This window comes from Zophobas morio, unplaced genomic scaffold, assembly GCF_036711695.1.
Source record: "Zophobas morio isolate AGI-343-1 ecotype UQ-CSIRO unplaced genomic scaffold, CSIRO_AGI_Zmor_V1 ptg000017l, whole genome shotgun sequence".
In the NCBI taxonomy this organism is placed as follows: Eukaryota; Metazoa; Arthropoda; class Insecta; order Coleoptera; family Tenebrionidae; genus Zophobas; species Zophobas morio.
In genome coordinates, this window is record NW_026972122.1 from 9,351,745 (window position 1) to 9,370,198 (window position 18,454).

At 34.2% G+C, this 18,454-nt stretch overlaps 1 protein-coding gene and 2 long non-coding RNA genes across 3 annotated transcripts; 2 read left to right on the forward strand and 1 right to left on the reverse strand.

The window, feature by feature from the left end:
* Nucleotides 1-2,789: 2,789 nt before the first annotated feature.
* On the forward strand, nucleotides 2,790-17,620 carry LOC135130272 (uncharacterized). The gene is made up of 3 exons (XR_010280718.1): nucleotides 2,790-2,835; nucleotides 2,888-3,117; nucleotides 17,386-17,620. It is a non-coding gene; the product is annotated as an uncharacterized LOC135130272 (long non-coding RNA).
* Nucleotides 3,596-4,326, forward strand: LOC135130271 (uncharacterized). The gene is made up of 3 exons (XR_010280717.1): nucleotides 3,596-3,837; nucleotides 3,892-4,017; nucleotides 4,068-4,326. It is a non-coding gene; the product is annotated as an uncharacterized LOC135130271 (long non-coding RNA).
* On the reverse strand, nucleotides 4,023-7,578 carry LOC135130270 (folate-like transporter 3). Its single transcript, XM_064057628.1, has 3 exons — nucleotides 7,240-7,578; nucleotides 6,973-7,180; nucleotides 4,023-4,831 (listed from the first exon to the last, which is right to left on the reverse strand). The coding sequence occupies exons 1-3, from the start codon at nucleotides 7,561-7,563 to the stop codon at nucleotides 4,137-4,139; spliced, it is 1,227 nt and encodes a 408-aa protein (XP_063913698.1). The 5' UTR covers nucleotides 7,564-7,578; the 3' UTR covers nucleotides 4,023-4,136.
* Nucleotides 17,621-18,454: the final 834 nt, after the last annotated feature.

The following is an 18,454-nucleotide window of genomic DNA, read 5'->3' on the forward strand; positions in this document are numbered from 1 at the left end:
AGAATTCTATATAACGATTTATCCAAAATTAACTGGTCTTTTTTAGAAAACTGTCGGGATGTTGACATTGCATGTGAGCAATTCTACACCAAACTAAATAGTATTTTCCAAGTTTCAGTACCTTTAACTAATCGATTTAAACAAAAGAAATTTCCTCCATGGTATAGTCATACAATTATTAGTAACATAAAAAAAAAGGTTAAGTTATGGAAAAAGTATAAGCATCACAGAGATCAAAATGCTTACAATGAATTCAAAACCTTAAGACTTCAAATAAAAAATGAAATCTGCAAATCTCATAGAGACTATATACATAACATCGAAAATAAAATAAAAACTGATCCATCTCATTTCTGGTCGTTTATACAGAGTATAAGACAAGAGAACTATTTGCCAAAAATTATGACATCAAAATACAGAGCTATTGGGTGCTAAACCTATTGTGAACACGTTGGCATCTTTCTTTCAGGAATCATATATTGAATCTGATTTTAATAATATGAAAACACAGTCAAAAATTATTACCCCTAATATTCTTAATATAAATCACTTTAGCGAAGACGAAGTTTATAAAGCATTACGTAAAATTAAAAATAAAGTCACTTCAGGTCCGGATCGAATCCCCGCTTTTATTTTGCGTGATTGTGCAAGTATTTTTGCCCATCCTCTGTCTCTAATATTCAATTTATCACTTTCGGTTCGTAAATACCCTACTCTCTGGAAAGACTCTATTATATGTCCAATTTTTAAGAAAGGTGACAGAAAGCACATTGAGAACTATCGACCAATTACTTTGCTTAATAATTTTTCTAAAGTATTTGAGATCTTGTTGCACACAGTCATTATGAACCATGTTAATTCCTATATTTCTCCACTTCAGCACGGTTTTGTCAAAGGCCGTTCTGTTGAAACTAACTTATGTATGTTCACACAATTCGTAACAGAAAATATTGACGCAGGAACCCAAGTGGATACTATTTACATAGATTTCTCGAAGGCGTTCGACAGACTGGACCACTACAAATTACTTGACAAATTAAGCCCTTTTGGTTTTTCTGACAACTTAATAATATTTTTTGCTACTTATCTAACGGGAAGAAAACAACGTGTTATGTGTAGTGGTTATGAGTCAGAAGAAATTAACGTTACATCCGGCGTACCACAAGGATCTGTTCTTGGGCCTCTATTCTTCAATCTTTTTGTAAATGATATTACAGATAATTTAACTTCACCGGCATTATTGTATGCGGACGATATGAAATTATTTAGAAAAATTACTAGCAGGGAAGATCAGTTAAAATTGCAAGCGGATCTACAGTTAGTTTGTGACAGAAGTAAACAATGTGGCCTCTCAATTAACTCTGCTAAATGTAATGTAGTTACTTTTTCACTAAAATCAAAAGTTTTAATTTTTGACTATGATATTGATAATGTCCAAGTTTGCAGAAAAAATGTTATTAGAGATCTTGGAGTAACATTCGACGTTAAAATGACGTTTATTTACCACTATGAGCAAATAATGTCAAGTGCACTAAAAAATCTGGGGTTTATCATACGGAATTGTAGAAAATTTCAGGACACTGAAACAATCAAGCCTCTATATTTTTCATTTGTTCGATCGAAGTTGGAATTTGCAAACATAATATGGTCGCCTGGCTATAACATCCATACGGTGGCTCTGGAAAAGATCCAGAGACGATTTCTGAAATTTTTATTTTTCTTGAGTTTTGGTCATTATCCTAACAGAGGTTACCCTCATGAAATACTGCTTGATATGTTTAACGTAAAAAGTCTGGAGCAAAGGAGAGTTGCTTCATCACTAATATTTCTGCACAAATTAGTTACTGGTTCGATTGACTGTAGTAGTTTATTGGCAGAACTCGACTTCCATGTGCCAAGATTATATATTAGAAATAATGGTACCTTCTATTTACCAACTGCGCGTATTAGTTTACAAAAGTTCTCTCCTATTTTCACCATGTGTCGTAATTATAACTTATATCAAAATAATATAGATTTGTTTAACTGCAGCAACCGTGATATTAAGATGACCATATTAAGGTGAAATATCTAATTTTTGTGACAACTATACGTAGTGCAAATATTTCTGTCCCTGTAATTGGATTCGTCTGTAGGGGCAGTATACTAATAATAATAATAATAATAATAATAATTGTGTAATATTTGTGTTGTAAAAACATATTCCTTTAATAATTAAAATATTATAACTTTTCTTTGAAAGAACTTGTGTTCAACTGGAGATATCGTAGTGACGATACCATACCCGGTAATCTGTGAACTAAATCCGGCACTGTCGCCCAAACACCAAATCTTAAAACTAGCGCAAAAATTACACATACTCTGTAGTCCAACATTTAATACACATTCAGTTTTCCACTTATGGATTTACACTTTATTGGCGGGCTAAGTGTAGGTATTGACATGACGATTTTTATTTTCTATTTTTTGTAACCTAACGTCTAATAACGAACGCTTCTACGTAAATACATCAAAAGTTAAAACTTATTAAACTTTAGCCTAGATGTATGGTTCAATCCGGGCTGGTTTGGGAGTGCAGACAAACGCTAAGGTATGTTTCGCAGAGGAATAATGTAGAACTTTGTTGGATCAAAGGACACAGTGACAACGAAGGAAACGAGAGGGTAGGTGAGATGACGAAACGAGCCGCTCACATGTCTTTCTGGGGACCCGAATCGGCAATCACGTCCTCGGTCGCCCTCTCGAACGAACTCGTAAAGCAGTGTACCCATAGACGCCATAGACGCCATGAGCAAATATGGATGACGGTGAGCAGCTGTCGGCAGAGTAGAACTTGTATAGCGACACTAGACCATAAGTTGACGAAATTTTATCTCTCACTTTCAAGGGACAAACTGCGCAAACTGGTAGGATTCCTTACGGTACATTACCATTTTAACAAACAGTGATAGGAGTGATAACAGACCCAATCTGTCGTGGATGCAATGACGAAGAGCAAACAACTGAGCACATTCTTCATGAGTGTCCAGCGCTAACCTCCTACAGGAAACCCATACTAGGGGACATCTGGCCTAATATGGCAAAAATCAGGGAGTTCCCACTCTCTCCATTACTCAGGTAGATACATTCAAGTAGTTGGGTGGCTTAACGAGTAGATGAGGGGGAAGACACCCTGATATGCACTTGGGGAAGGCACAATGAGCCCATTAGCGAGGCCTGAGTGCCGACTGGCTACGGTCAGCCTCCATAAAATTAGAATCAAGAATCCAGAGAATCCAGAGGACAATATAATTTCTAATCAAGTTATGCTTGTCATGTCAAAAAATGACAAAATGACAAATGGCGGACACTTTTTATTAAGACTTTTAATAAAATCAGTGTGAAGTTTGGAAAATTGGTGCACGACTAATTAATTGTATTAAACAGACAAGTCTTTTCCTATCTACAATTTAACACATGTCACAATAGAGATTTTATTTGTATTTTTATCTTAAACACACAGTTTTAATACCGAGATTAAAATTTCATATTTACATTACTCTAAGCATGTTCATCATTTGGGTACATCACATGTTATATATATAGTCTAATTTACCACATGAATCGTTATCTCTTCAAGTTTTATCATTATCATAATGGAAGGTAATTTCCACCTACTGTTCACTATACAATGGGTACGTAGAGTGAAAACACAGTAGTTGCGATTGTAATATCATACTAACAAAAACAAAACAGTAACTTAGCGCTACATGCTGTTAAAGATGTTTATAGAAAAAATAGTGAACACAGCCTATTACGCTACAGTGTTCGCATATTTTATAAAATTTGTGTATGCAGGTAAAGCAACATTGTACCTACTTAAACTTTATAAATTACGGTTTGCTTTTATAGCTAGTTACTACGTGAAGCAATTTTATACCAGCAGAAGCAAAGGTAACAAGAAAAAAAAGAAAAAATGAAGCAATACATAAGGAAATGCATTTATTATACTAAAATCGAAAGGATAAAAAATATATGGTAAATTTCTATATATAATAAAAAAATATATTTATTCGTACTATTTATAGATATTATAACATTTTCTTGCGAGCGTATAAATATAATAAGAGACTCACTGTTACAAATACTGTAGAATTTCAAGACTTACACCAGAAACTAACTACGTACACATACGCCATTAAAAGGGCCGCGACAAAGTGGTAACCACCATAGACAGTAAATTGTTGTTGTACCGTTAAATAAATTCCATTATTGTTAATAACACAAGCAAATACTAGATTTAGAATAGAGTAGATTAAACCAATAAAACTAAAAACTGTTCCAAAACACGCTTTACTGTTTGCAATTTCAGCTACTATTGCTGTTATTCTAGTAATCACGAAATGGTACACCAAGTTCAGTACTATATACAAAATTGTGCGCTCCCAGGTATTGCTTACATACGCGAAACCAAACAGTAAGCTACACTGTAACAATGATGTCACAGACAAAAGTGCATTTTGACGTTTAAAATTTGGTTTTAATGTGGCGCCTAGTAAAATACCTAACAAAGATAAAAACGAACAAATTCCTTCTATGGCTCCATTGTAAGGTGCTTCGCTGTCTTCAATTTGAGATTGTCTCCATAGAGTTTGCATGGTGAAGGAAATCTGAGCATAACCACTCATAGTGAATGCTATCCATAGTGAGTACTGGACGACATGATGATTGGAAAACGTATCTTTCAGTTTCTTCTTGAAAAATGATAACTTTGGAAGAAAGTTTTCTGGAATTGCTTGTAGTTCAAACATAGACGGCAGATGGTACACCAGGAGAATAGAATGTGCACATGCTGGAAGTATTAGTACGTAATTAATAAATAAGCAATATCCGGGTTCAATCTTGAGTTATCATTTATCAACATGTCATGATGTAACTATGGTGTTATCGAAAATGATTTAATCAGATTTAAACGTAGCATATTACTGATTTTATTCGTACGATTTAGAGGAAAATAAATTTGGTACTTTGCTCAAGATTATTTTCGATCACACAATGTCATTACAAAATAATCAGCTACGTGCTAAAGATATATGTTTATAAATGTATAGTCACAGTGTGCAGTTTTGGTACACGTGAACATTCTAAAGAATGAGGCGAACACGAATGTTGCAAATCCCAATACAATACACGTGGTGGTTCCCTAAATCGATACAGAAAAATCTTTTCGATACAGTACTTTCTTATTCAAATTACAACAAATACAGCATGCACAACGAGGTGTAGGAAAATTGTAATAATTGTAAAGATTTACTTAATAATTTTAAAGAGGACGTCACATATTCTTAATGGAGATACATTTATACAGATGGAGATATAGATAGATAAAGAGAAGAAGAGTTCTTTAGATAAATTTTGATAAAAGACGTAGGTTTCAGTACTGATTTTTTTAAATAAGCACAAGTCATCGTCTGAAGATTTTTTGACAACAAATTAATGATGGCTTAATAAACCACATATACACGCATTATTTCTTCGTATGTTGCATATATTGTACGATTTGTTCGTATATTATTTTACATATTTTAAAAAGAATTTACGTAATAAATTACTCGTACAGTAGTATCTAAAATAAATCGTTTATTTTTTTTTTAATCTGGTCCTGCAAAGTAATAATATGGATCCATTGATAAAATGCATCTAAAACTGTTCACATTTTAGATAGGATTTATCTACTAAAATTTTGAGATGACGTCACTAAGTTTTTGGAGGGGTCAAAAAGATAATGTTAAATAGCGATTTATCATATCTGCGACAATCTTAAAGTGTTTGAAGGATTTCAGAACAACCGTTTTTGTACTTTCTAAGGTAAATTTTCAGTTTTCTTGTACTTCTAAAGGTTTGGTTTTTTACTCGTAAAAGTGAAAAGGCTTTATCTGGAAAAATTTTTACTTGGTAAGGATTGAACCATCTACATTATAATCTTTCTCTATATCACGCAAGAGCAGTTTTCTTAACAGTTTATCATAATCTTTTTTCTTAATTTTAGTGAAGTTGCACCTCATCTTTAAAAATCAATACCTCGACTGTTTATGAAAATTTCGATACGCGGTTTTCACCACTATTTTCAGCTTCCAAAACTTTATAAATCGTGTTGAAGAAGCTGTTTTTTACTGTAGATATCTTATTTCCGGGAAAAAGGCGATAACGTTACTTAGTATAATGTATTGATAAAAAATTAAATGACGTTATCAGATTCACTGATAAGATAACAATAGAGTACTTCAAGAAACAAAACACTAAATTCAAGTGATATCGGTGACTCGATCCGTTTTGTACAATGTCAAATTTAAATGTGAATGTATAGTTTCGGAATTTAGCTGTTTTTTTTTATAATCACTTCGAATTTTTGTCTCGTTTCTTGTCCGACCTAATATTGGAGAGTTTTGGTGAAGTTTAATGTAAAAATATGTTCTGACGTTTTTTATCATATTGTCAGTGTAAAAATTTTATCACAAACCCCATAAAACTGCAATAAAACTTCGAAACATTTATTAGTGACAAGAAATGTTATTTCAGCAAACGTTTTAGTAAATTAATAAAGCCGAGAGTGACGTAGGTACTTTAGGAATTATTCAGTAATGTTCGAAATTACAAAATCATCATTGCCAAAATGGCCGCAATTTTCGTACAATACCAAAAATATTGCCATTGAAAGTTAAAAAAAATCACTTCACATGTTTTAATCTTCATTTGTTTGTGAAAAATATGTTAGTCTGAGAATTCATCAAAACTAATAGCACTGAGTTGGAACAAACGGTCACGTCGTGATTAAGTTGGGGAAATAACGAAAGTAAACTTTAAATGTTGAAATTAGGTTAACGATAGATAAAGTCTGACTTACCCATAATAAGCTGAAAATAATTTCATTTTTTCTCCGTATCAAATTTTACCCCAATAATTTTCTGAGTCACAAAAAAAATGCGTTATTACCTGGGACACCCAAAAACGTAATCTCCGTTAAATTTAACCACCCATTCGTTACCAGTAATTGTGCCAAAATCGCCGCAGTCAATTGTGCCACTACTGGAACTACTCTGATAGAGGCCGTCTTAGCTGCAAAGCTTAGTTTCAGGTCGTGGCAGACATAAATTGAAGCGAAATATATTATTTCCGTCGCAACGAAGCATCCCTCGAAAACCTAAATAAAACAAAAAACTTGTTTTTCAAAACTCTGAATAAGTACCTAAACATACTAACCTCAGCGACTTGAAGACTACCAACAGTGTCCGTTTGCCACATGGCTATCGAAAACACCAATCCTCCAACACATCCCAGAACTAACAGGTAATTAAACAAACAAAAGTTTATACATATGAAAATTATAAATGATACTATCACAGCACTGTAAGTTGACACTGGATAAAGTCTTTCGTAATATTCTTGATCAGTAATGTTTTTCGTAGTCACTAACATCTCATGATAAAACGGAGTTATGGGCCGGAAGTTTAGGAAGAAACCGAACATATAAAGAAAATGGTGGCGTTTAAACCAGTGAAGAAAATTATAGTTTAGTTCTAGCATGTTTCTAAAATAAGTATGACGGAATTAGCAAACACGAATGTAATGACAAGTTTATCAATACTGTGTTGAAAATATGAGTATAGTGCTTTACTAATCTAACGATAAGAATCTAATGATGAGGTGCACAGGCTAGTAGGCGAGATAAAAGATTTTTGCTAATGGTATAAGTATATACTCAACCGGGCCTTGAAATAATTATTTTGTAAAAAGGTAAGTTAAAATATTTTACTAATATTTGCTCCTTAACTGCCAAATTTTGTGATTTTGCATTATTTTGTCAAAATTCTGACCCTTCCTGCATTCTTATTGCTGAATCTTCGCTTAGAACTGATTGACTCATATTCCAGCTATAGGTGTGATCGTACAGATCGACTCGGAGTCACAATACAGGGTGATTTCGAAATATATACAATAATTGTAACCACGGTATCACGCACCGTAGCAATGTAGAAATATAGAAAAAAACAAATTAAAAGTCGAATGGGACAAAACCCCCAGTTAGGACATCCACGACATTCAACCATAACTGTAACGACCATTCGCAGTAAATTACACGACGTGGAAAATGAGCGGCCTCCAAAACTTGCACTTTTTGAACGTGGTCTGGACGTAGGCCTTGTTCTTTTAATATACGATGCACTACAAACTGTGAAACTCCAACTTCAGCTACAAGTTGGCAAGTGGTGATGTCGGGTGTTACGACCCGTTCCAAAATTTGTTCTTCAGCTTGCAGTATTCTTTCGGTTCTATTACAACCACAATCGTAAGTTTGAGACTTGAAGGTACCATGATCTCGGAGATGATATAAATGTTCGCGCACACGAGATCGCGCGATTTGGAAAGCGTTTGATCCATAATTCGCGGCACAACCTGGCGTTTCCGTCAGCCACACCATAAAGCACTAGCATTTAGAGACGCTCTGAATTGGAAAAATTCATCATTTTCAAAGACGTTAACCAATTGATACATCACTGGCCCATATCCTGTTTTTGCACGTTGCTTATCAGTGCGACGCTTTTTTGGTTATTAATGCTAATCTATCGGTAATAGACTACGTAATAGTAAACGGATTAGCAGAAGAAGAGGTAGAGACATTCAAGATAGGAGAAAGAGTGGACTCCGATCACATGCCACTAGAAATAAAAGTGAGGGGCATAAGCAGAGGGAGCGGATGCTTAAGGAATGAAGGAGGAAAAGAGAAGAAGATATGGGTATGGAATGAAAAAGGAATTGATCATTATAAAAAAAAAATGTTAGAAGTGGAATTTAAAGAAAAAGGAACTGAAAAGAAAATGGAAGAATTAAAAGGAGAAATTGAAAAAGCAGCCATAAGAAAAGAAATTGTTACGAGAAATTTAGAAACGAGAAACAGATGGTGGGATAGCAGATGCAGAGATTTAAAAACAGAAGCTAGGAAATGTTTAAGAAGGTGGAAAAAGGGGGAAGGTATAAAAGAAGAGTACTGGGAAGCAAAAAATAATTATAGAAAACGATGCAAAGAAAAGAAAGAAGAAGAAAAAATTAAAGCCATAAGAACTGAACAAGAGGCACGGCAGTATATAAATAATAAAGAACGGAAGAACAAAATCACGATTAGTGAAGACATACGTACCTATAATACAGTGGAAGAAAAATTTTATGGAACTGTTGAATGGAAAGGAAGAGAGAATTGTAGCACAAGATAGTAAAACCGGGATTGGTGGTAGAGAAAGGGAGGCTGAGATTCGACTAGAGGAAGTAGGAAAACAAGTAGGAAGACTGAAAAGAGGAAAAGCACCGGGGAGGGATGGGTTGGTAAACGAAGTGTGGATATTTGGGACGGATGCGATGATTGAAAGATTGAGCGAGTTAATGAATGATGTGTGGACGGGTAAAGGTTTTCCCAGGAAATGGAGAGTAGGGCAAATGTGCCCAATTCATAAAAAGGGTAGTAAAGAAAAAGTAGAGAATTATCGGGGAATAACTCTCCTAAATACGGCATATAAACTGTACGCAATGGTGTTAAATGAAAGGTTGGTGACAGAGATGAACGAAAAGAGTATATTACCGGAAAGTCAAGCAGGATTTAGAAGAGGTAGAGGGGCTATAGACAATGTATATATCTTGCATCATCTAATAGAAAAAGAGTTGCTAAAGGAAGGAGGTCGGGTATATGCACTGTTTGTAGACGTAAAAGCCGCGATTGATAGGGTGGACAGACAGTGTTTGTGGGAATGCATGGAGGGAAGAGGACTGAGTGAAAAGTTAATTGTAGCAGCAAGAGAGATTTATAGAGAGAGAGTGACTAGTGTGAGAGTGGGAGGAATAGAAAGTGAAATGTTTTGGACGACGAAAGGATTGAGACCGGGATGCCCATTAAGTCCCAGTCTGTTTGCTTGTTACATAAGCGATATCGAGGAAATGTTTAGAGGAGTACAAGCGGAAGGAATTGTGGTGGGGGGACAAAAGGTATGGTGTTTGGCATTTGCAGATGATTTGGTAATATTGGCGAAGGATGAATGTGGAATGAATGAGATGAAAAAAATCTGCAAAGATACTTTAAAAGAAACAAACTGGAGGTAAATGTAGAAAAAACAAAAATAATGGACATAGAGACAGTAAAGGAGTTTAAATATTTAGGATTTAAGTTTACAACAACTAACACGGTAAAAGCACACATAAGAGAAAGAAGGGTCAAAGCAATGCAGATAATGGGAATGGTGTGGATTATAGGTGAGAGAATATTTAGACATGACGTAAGAAGAAGGATGAAAATGTTTGATAGTTTAGTTAGGAGTGTATTAATGTATGGAGTGGAGATATGGGGATGGAAGGAATATGCAAAGATGGAAGCAGTACAAGAAAAATATTTGAGGTGGATGTTAGGGCTACGGAAAGAGACGCCAGGCTATATAGTAAGAGAAGAATGTAAACCAGAGAAATTAAGAGTATACACTGGGAAAAGAGCTGTAAAGTATGATGAAAGGTTGAAAGAAAGAGAGGAATGTAGGATATTGTATGAATGCTGGAAGGAAAAAGAAAAGGAAGCAGGGAAAGAACATCACAAGGGTAGATAAGGATATTATGAAAGACAAGGATACGCACGGATGGAAATAGAGAGAAAGAGAGAAATGGGGGTGAGTATTAGAGAAGAGTTGTGTATGCGTCAGAGACATAGATAAACAAGAGAGAAAAGCGAGTGTAAGTAAATCTAGGTACAATGCAGACTATAGAAAGATAATAACAGAAACAATACCAAAGTACCTAGACAGAGAAAGCGTGAAAGAAAAAAAAATAATTGCGAAATTTAGGTGTGGAAATGAAGAAAAAAAAAATAAGTTTTGGGTAAGCGAAAGTGAGAGAATATGTAGAATGTGTGGGGATGGGCGAGAGACGATAGAGCACATGCTGCATGACTGTGAGGAGAGCAAAGACAGAGAGGAGAGTGTGACAGAGATATTGAATGAAGACGGAAGAGGGGTGGAATGGATGAAAGAAGTGGATAGGACAAGAGTAAGACTGGGGCAAGGGGGGATGGGGTAAAGGAAAAAAAATGAGTTATTTGGTTTATAAAATGTATTTATTTGGTTGTTGTAAATCAAGAATCTTTTAAGCCCGTAGAGTAAAAATAAACACTTACTACTGTTAATCCTAGTCGTTTTGTGCTATTCATTGAATAGAGTTATGACAGGTCAAGAAACACTACCAATTTATATTTAATTTCAAATAATATTTGCTACACATTGCTACCACTTAGGAACGGGAACTTTACATAGTGCAATAAATCTTATTGTGAGCTATTCCCCATTGTGAAACAGCCTGTATGCATATGGCGTGTAATAACCTAAATTCGATATAAATATTTCGGCTAATAACCACAAAAATTACCATAGCTGCAAAAGTAGAGACAAACATGATTCCTCAGATTTATTAATCTATAAGTAACAGACAAATCTACGACATTTGAAGGAAAAATAGTGTAAAGTAAACAAGAAACAATAAACAGCACCAGAAAATACTAAATGGGGAGTTCAAACTTATTTTAGAAAATTTGAAAACCATATTTTTTTTAAACAATTCAAAATAATTCGTTAAACATGTTTTTTTAGATTTATTTATTGATCAACACATCAACACTTACGACGAGCTTTCAGTGACGCAAATTCTAACACAATGTCGTCAGAACTGATTGTCTGAAGTACATATTTGTTCTACAACGCACAAAACAACAAAGTGATGCAGTTTTTCATTTGACATTGAGGACCGCAGAAAATTCTTAATTCGCTTCATCAACGCAAAATTCGTCGCGAACAAAGAAAGATAAATTGCTGATTCTGTAGATATAAAAATTTGAACAATATGCAAATAATTTGTAGATTTTTAGTACGAATTAAATTCAGCATCTACTTTGAATGTTTTCTTCATTATGTCCAATGTTTCTGTTGTCTCCATTTTCACTGTCACACAGACACAATGCAATGTACTGTCTACCACGACATCTCTATTTTTGAGTGATGCGTAAATCCATGTAAATTTTCTTTGAGATATCCACGAAAATGTAAGCACACTTCAGGAATTACAGAATTTTAGAGATCTTTAGTTGTATTCTAATTATTCGTCAAAAAAAATGTTTTACTACCATACATCATATAATTAATGCATTTTTGAATACAGCTTTTTTTTCTAAATTCATTGATGTAGCACAATCGTACTTTCTTTCTGAGTAAAATGGTAAATAAATTATTATTTTAAATAAGAATAAATAAAAAAAGAAAGGTGACATAGTTACCTTTGAAAATAATTTTAATTTGAGATGTAAGATGTTTCTTGCAAAAATGATGCATCTAAGTGAAACTGAGCGTATAAAATTATTAATGATTATATCGGTTACGGTGACAAAATAAGAAGTTTTGCTCAAGTAGTAACACTTTTCAACGAAATTCATCCTGAGCGAGAACCCATTTCAGAGTCGATAGTTTCAAAAACCCTAAGAAGATTTAACGAAACTGGAAGTGTTAAAGAACGTCCAAAAACTGCCACAAAAATGATGATAAATGACCTTATTGTCCATTTAGATGCAACAAACAATCCCAAAACGTCAGTGCAACAATTAGCGCTGAATCACAATGTTAGTAGAAAAACAATTCAAGCAATAATGAAAAAAGAAAAGTTTCAGTCATACAGAATCCATTTGGTACAAGAGTTAAACGAAGATGGTTTTAAGAACGTCAATACGTGGAGTTGGTAAATAAATCAACCTTGAACGTCAAAAATTTTAGACAACACCTCTGGATTTTTTCGAGAGCTAAAGTGTGGGTTTGAGCAGAAGGGGCCCACACAATGCTTGCATATTTCAACTTCGACCTCACGAAAGCAAAGTATAAGGCTTTGAGAGTGTCTATGTTCTTGAAACAACCACTCGATCGAATAATAAAACCAAAACACTTATAAGCTTCCAAAGCTAGGTTACCAATATGATCAGCGAACATTAATTTGTAGTCAAAAGTAATCCCTAGGTCGCAAAAGGACTCAACTCTAGACAACGGCGAGAAGTTAATTGTGTAATCGTACATTGTTCTAAGATTTTTGTTCGTCATTGACATGATACGACACTTGTCAAAGTTTACTGGCAAGTAGTTAGATGTACTCCAAGTAAGAAAGCTATCAATGTCCTTTTGTAATTCCGCACAGTCACTTATATTAGAAACGCGTTTGAAAATCTCATCAGCATATATCAATACCTTAGAATTTAAGTTCTTAATAATATCATCAATAAAAATTACGAAGAAAAACGGACCTAAGACTGAGCCTTGGGGAACACCCGAATAAACGGAAAATTTAGCGGATTCAAATCCATGGTATTTAACGTACTGAAATCTAGGTGACAAATACGATTGAACTAATTTTACTAAGTGGCGAGATAAACCGTAATTATGAAGCTTCATCAGCAGAATGTCATGGTTAAGCCTGTCAAACGCTTTGGCAAAATCTGTGAAGAAAACGTCAACTTGTTCCTTATTGTCGAAACTATTCGAAACATACTGAGTGAAACAACATAAATTTGTTACCGTAGAACGGCCACTTCAAAATTAATTGTGTTGCGATTCCGATATGTACTAATTATGTAGATTAAATGGTAGAATTTTATGTAAGATATATTTAAAAACATGAGGAAAAGATCCTTTGTTTAATATTAAATTAAATGTGATTGTTAGAGGATAGGTAAAAATATGGGCACAGTCTGATAATAAGAAGCCAGGAATGTTGTCATGTCCAGAAGTTAAGTTCGATTTGATTTTCTTTAAGGCATCAAATACTTCCGACTCACTAACAGAGGAAATATGATTAACCATTTTAATAACGTCCATCGTAAACCAAGCAAGGTAAGAAGAATTACGACGACGGTGAGTTTTCGGGACCTAACTATCAAGGTTTGAATTAAGATTGTTATAGAAAAGTGAGCAGATGATATTAACATCAGTAACATCTTCCAAAATGTCCCAGTTAACTAGACAAAGCTGTTCATAAAGATTATGAAAATCGACTTTGCGAAAATTAAGAGGGAGGGATGATGTAGGTAAGCCTTCAGTTAAAAGATAATCTTCAGATTTGTCTACCACACATTGCTGGTTAGACAGAACTAAATCTAAGAATCTGCCATTGTTATTAGCCACCTTGTTGAATTAGACAAAGTTAAAAAATTTGACGATGATATTTAATTCGAACAATTTGTTAAGATTATCCAAGTCAGCATCATATTCGGGAATGTTAAAGTCTCCTATTGTTAGGACATGATTATACAGTTCATTTAAGCCAATTAATGTATTAAACAGTAGCGCATAGGACTAAAGTTTTAGGTTGGACATAAATAACGAATATAAAGAAACAAGAATGGTTGACCCCACATTTCACTCCTTATTAATGTTATTATTATTATTAATATGATAAAGACCCAACAGACTAAAGTCCACTTAAAGGGTCTACAAAATAGCAAAAGAGAAATATATGAAGAGAAAAAATACAATTCACACCACTCACAGACAGCGCAAATGAAAAGAAAAAGAGAACAGAAATAGAATATATAAAGGCAGAGACAACACAAGACTGCTGAAAATCACACTCATCTCATACAGAGAACTGTGTAAGTGTATTTGTGCAGAAGTGTTTGCGTAATTCAATCATAATATCTTTTTTTTTTTAATCAAGTGAATATCGTAGTTATTCATTAGCATGTTGAAAGTATCACACATTTTATAAATAGGCGACCGTAATAAGATATTAGTTGACGCTTTAGGTATGTAAAATGTTCTGAAAGATCTTAGATTTGTTAGTGGCACATTAAAGGATATCGATGACATCAATTCGTTCGATATGATTTTATTATGCAGGAGGTTATGTAAGAATACAACAAAATACTGTGTTCGTCTGTCGGAAAGAGATGTAAAATTAAAAGCGTTACACAGAATACTGTTATCAATTCCCTGAACGGGATAAGAACCACTTTCTTTAAACCATAGATATTTTAAAAATTTCCTTTGAACAGATTCAATACTCTCTTCGTACTTTTTGTAATAAGGTGACCAAATTAATGCGCCATATTCCAACTTCGATCTTACACATGCATAGTATAAGGATTTAACACACTTCAACGAATTAAAGTCCCTACAAGATCTTATGATAAATCCTAGCGTTTTAAAACCAGATGCAACCAGATTATTCCGAATGTGCAGATTAAAATTGAGTTCGGAGTCGAATAATATACTTAAAGCCTTGGTGTTAGAACAATGTGTTAAATTAATTCCGCCTAGAGAATAATCAAAAGAAATAGTAGTCACTTTCCGACAAAAAGAAACTATTTTACATTTAGAGATATTGAGATTAAGTTTATTGTGCAGGCACCACTGTTGTAGAAGATCTAAAATCTCTTGTAATTGTATGCAATCAGCCGCAGAATTGATAACAGTGAATAATTTCAGATCATCCGCAAATAACAAAACACGAATATTGAAGATAGTTGTTATGTCGTTAATAAATAGTAAAAACAACAAAGGACCCAAGTTGGAACCTTGTGGGACTCCGGACTTTACAATAAATGTTTGTGAAATGAAACCCCTATACATCACATAATTAAATCTTCCATAATTATTGAGTTTATTCAATAATACTTTATGATCCACCCGATCAAAGGCCTTGGAAAAGTCCGTATATATAACGTCCACCTGTGAATTGTTATCAAGGGCTTTGGCAAGGTAATGAGTGATACACGACAGATTGGTGACAGTTGATCTTCCGCTGACAAAACCATGCTGATCATCTGAAATTATATTCTTCACGTTATAATAAATGTGTTTATATAATATAGATTCAAAGACCTTAGAGATGTTCGATAGAATTGTTATAGGTCTATAATTTTCAATCTTGTCTTTGTCTGCCGATTTAAATATGGGACATACTCTTCCAACTTTCCAACTTACAGGGTAGACGGACGTATCAATTACTAAATTAAAAATTTTCCAAAGTGGAGTCACTAATACACTGGCACAGTCTTTAAAAAAAAATGAAGGTATACAGTCATCACCAGATGAAAACGTCGGTCTAAGTCTCTTTATAGCTTTTAGTATTTGACTTTCAGAAATTGTTCGTACACTAACACCTGCAAAAATGCGAGAGTCTGAAGACTGACCCTGATAACCACCTGAAGATTGAACATAAGACTTTGAAAAATGACTAGAAAAAGCGTTCGCTATTTCTTGTGGTGAATCTAAGCGTTCATTGTCTAGAGATATAGAACCCGGAGTACTCATATCTTTACGTTTATTATTGACAAACATCCAAAACTTTCTGGGATCATTGATTAATTTGCGTTCGACATTATCTATATAGTTTTTATAAGCAATATTAGTGTCCAATTTAATTTCACGCCGAATATTTCTATACTCCTCAAGACAAGATTGAGTATTAAACTTCTTGTATTTTTTAAAGAGTTTGTCTTTTGATTTGATTTTCCGAATTAAATCAGCTGTGAACCAAACAGGAAAAGAACCCTTTTTAGGTTTTGTTTTAGAAACAAACCTGTCGAATAGTTCATATAATTTTACATAAAACAACTCACAAACTTCATCGGCAGAGTTAATATTATACAAAAAATTCCAGTTCACCTCAATCATAGTATTATATAAACCAGTAAAATCAGCCTTCTTGAAGTTATATCGAAAAATGTCACACAGTGTGGGAGAATTTGCATTAGTATGATGTGGAACGCTAAAAGTGGTCAAGAGAGCAGGGTGATATCTACTTTCAGGTAGAAGTGCCGAGACATCGTGTTGCACATTGCATTTAAGATTAGAACAAACGAGATCAAGAAATCTGCCATCACAGTTAGGTATATCATTAAATTGTTGAAAGTCCATTACATTGAGAAACTGACTTAGATATGCACTTTTTATGTCATTCACGTTCGAGTTAATAAAGTTCTTAAAACATGGGACATTAAAATCACCTACACAAACAACGTTAGACTCGTACAGAACATTTAGTTGCTCAATACAATCCAAAACAAGAGAAAAATCAGAAGCAGAAATCTGCGGAGGAATATAAAAAACAAATACATAAACTGAGATTGCAACATTTATTTTCACTTTGCAGCCGACCACATCAATCATAGGGATAAGTTCACGTAAGTATGAACTGAAGATTCAAACGTTCACACTGAAACGAATTGCATATCAAAAGCATGGCACCACCACCCCTAATAAGATTTAACTGTTGAAAATTCCTGTCACAATGAAATACCTCATACTGATTACTATCGACAACTCCTACAATAATATCAATCGTTTTCAGCATATCAATACCTCTGGAGGACAGATCAAGTTTAACTACTGACAGCTCATTCCTAACAGCAATTAGAACACCACCACCCCTTGTTATAGTCAATTGCTCAAATTTCCTATCAGATCTAAAAACCTCAAAGCTATCAGGGCAAACCTCAGTGTTAACGACCGAGTCATTGAGCCATGTTTCAGAGAGAGACACAAGATGACAGTCACACGAAATTAAGGAATTATCCAGCTCAATTAACTTTGAGTTGACACCAGGGACATTCTGATAATAGAGAGATAATTTCGAAAGTCCACCTGCAGAGTTGGAATTAATATTAGGTGTTGGAGCAGCATTAAGAAAGTTAATAAGTTTATCATTTGGCATTGGTGGACATCTGTCACTGGCTGTATTACTGGGGTCATAAGCTGGTGAAGTTGATTGCTATACTGCTATGCCAAACATGTTTAATTTTGTTGACAGTGAGAAGGTAGGCACGGCAGTTGTTATAGTCCCAAGCTGCGTGATCTACACTAATATTTTCAAGTTTACCACTAGATTTTAGATTTGAATAGTTAATACAGTTGTAATTCACAACCTTGCACTCCTTTCATTGGTCATTACATTTGTAACATCTCGAAGCATCAATGCCCCAAAAAATAGAACAGCTATCCAATCCAACTGGACAATGCCCAATGCTTAGAACCTTCTTGTAAGTAGCAATATCGACTTCAATTACAGCCTGATAACAGTGCTCCCTAGTTTTCACCGGATAAAATTTTATTACATTATAATCACATTCTCTATCAAATATAAAATCGTTTTGTTTGACCAAATAAGTTAGAAAACTGTCCTCATCAATTAAATCAGAAATACCCGCGATTCTTTATTTAAGACGTAGCGATTTGACCTCATGGATGTCATATGTAGAAAACAACTTATTCTTAGCAAGTAATTTAAATTTGTTGATATCTTGGCAGCCCACTAAAACACTACCTTCCTTAAAATTGTTGACCGTGTCGATATTAAGAGAAGTCTCAACTGGGTCTATGTTGGTCATAATGTCAGATTTCGTTTTATTCGCAGTTTGGCT

What these genes read in the sequence shown, in the direction of transcription:
- LOC135130270 (XM_064057628.1), bottom strand. Translation starts at nt 7,563, where the DNA reads ATGCTAGAACTAAACTATAATTTTCTTCACTGGTTTAAACGCCACCAT. An exon ending in GTAGTCTTCAAGTCGCTGAG is followed by an intron (nt 7,181 to 7,239) that starts GTTAGTATGTTT and finishes TGTTTTATTTAG; the next exon opens with GTTTTCGAGGGATGCTTCGT. An exon ending in TACGTTTTTGGGTGTCCCAG is followed by an intron (nt 4,832 to 6,972) that starts GTAATAACGCAT and finishes TAATACTTCCAG; the next exon opens with CATGTGCACATTCTATTCTC.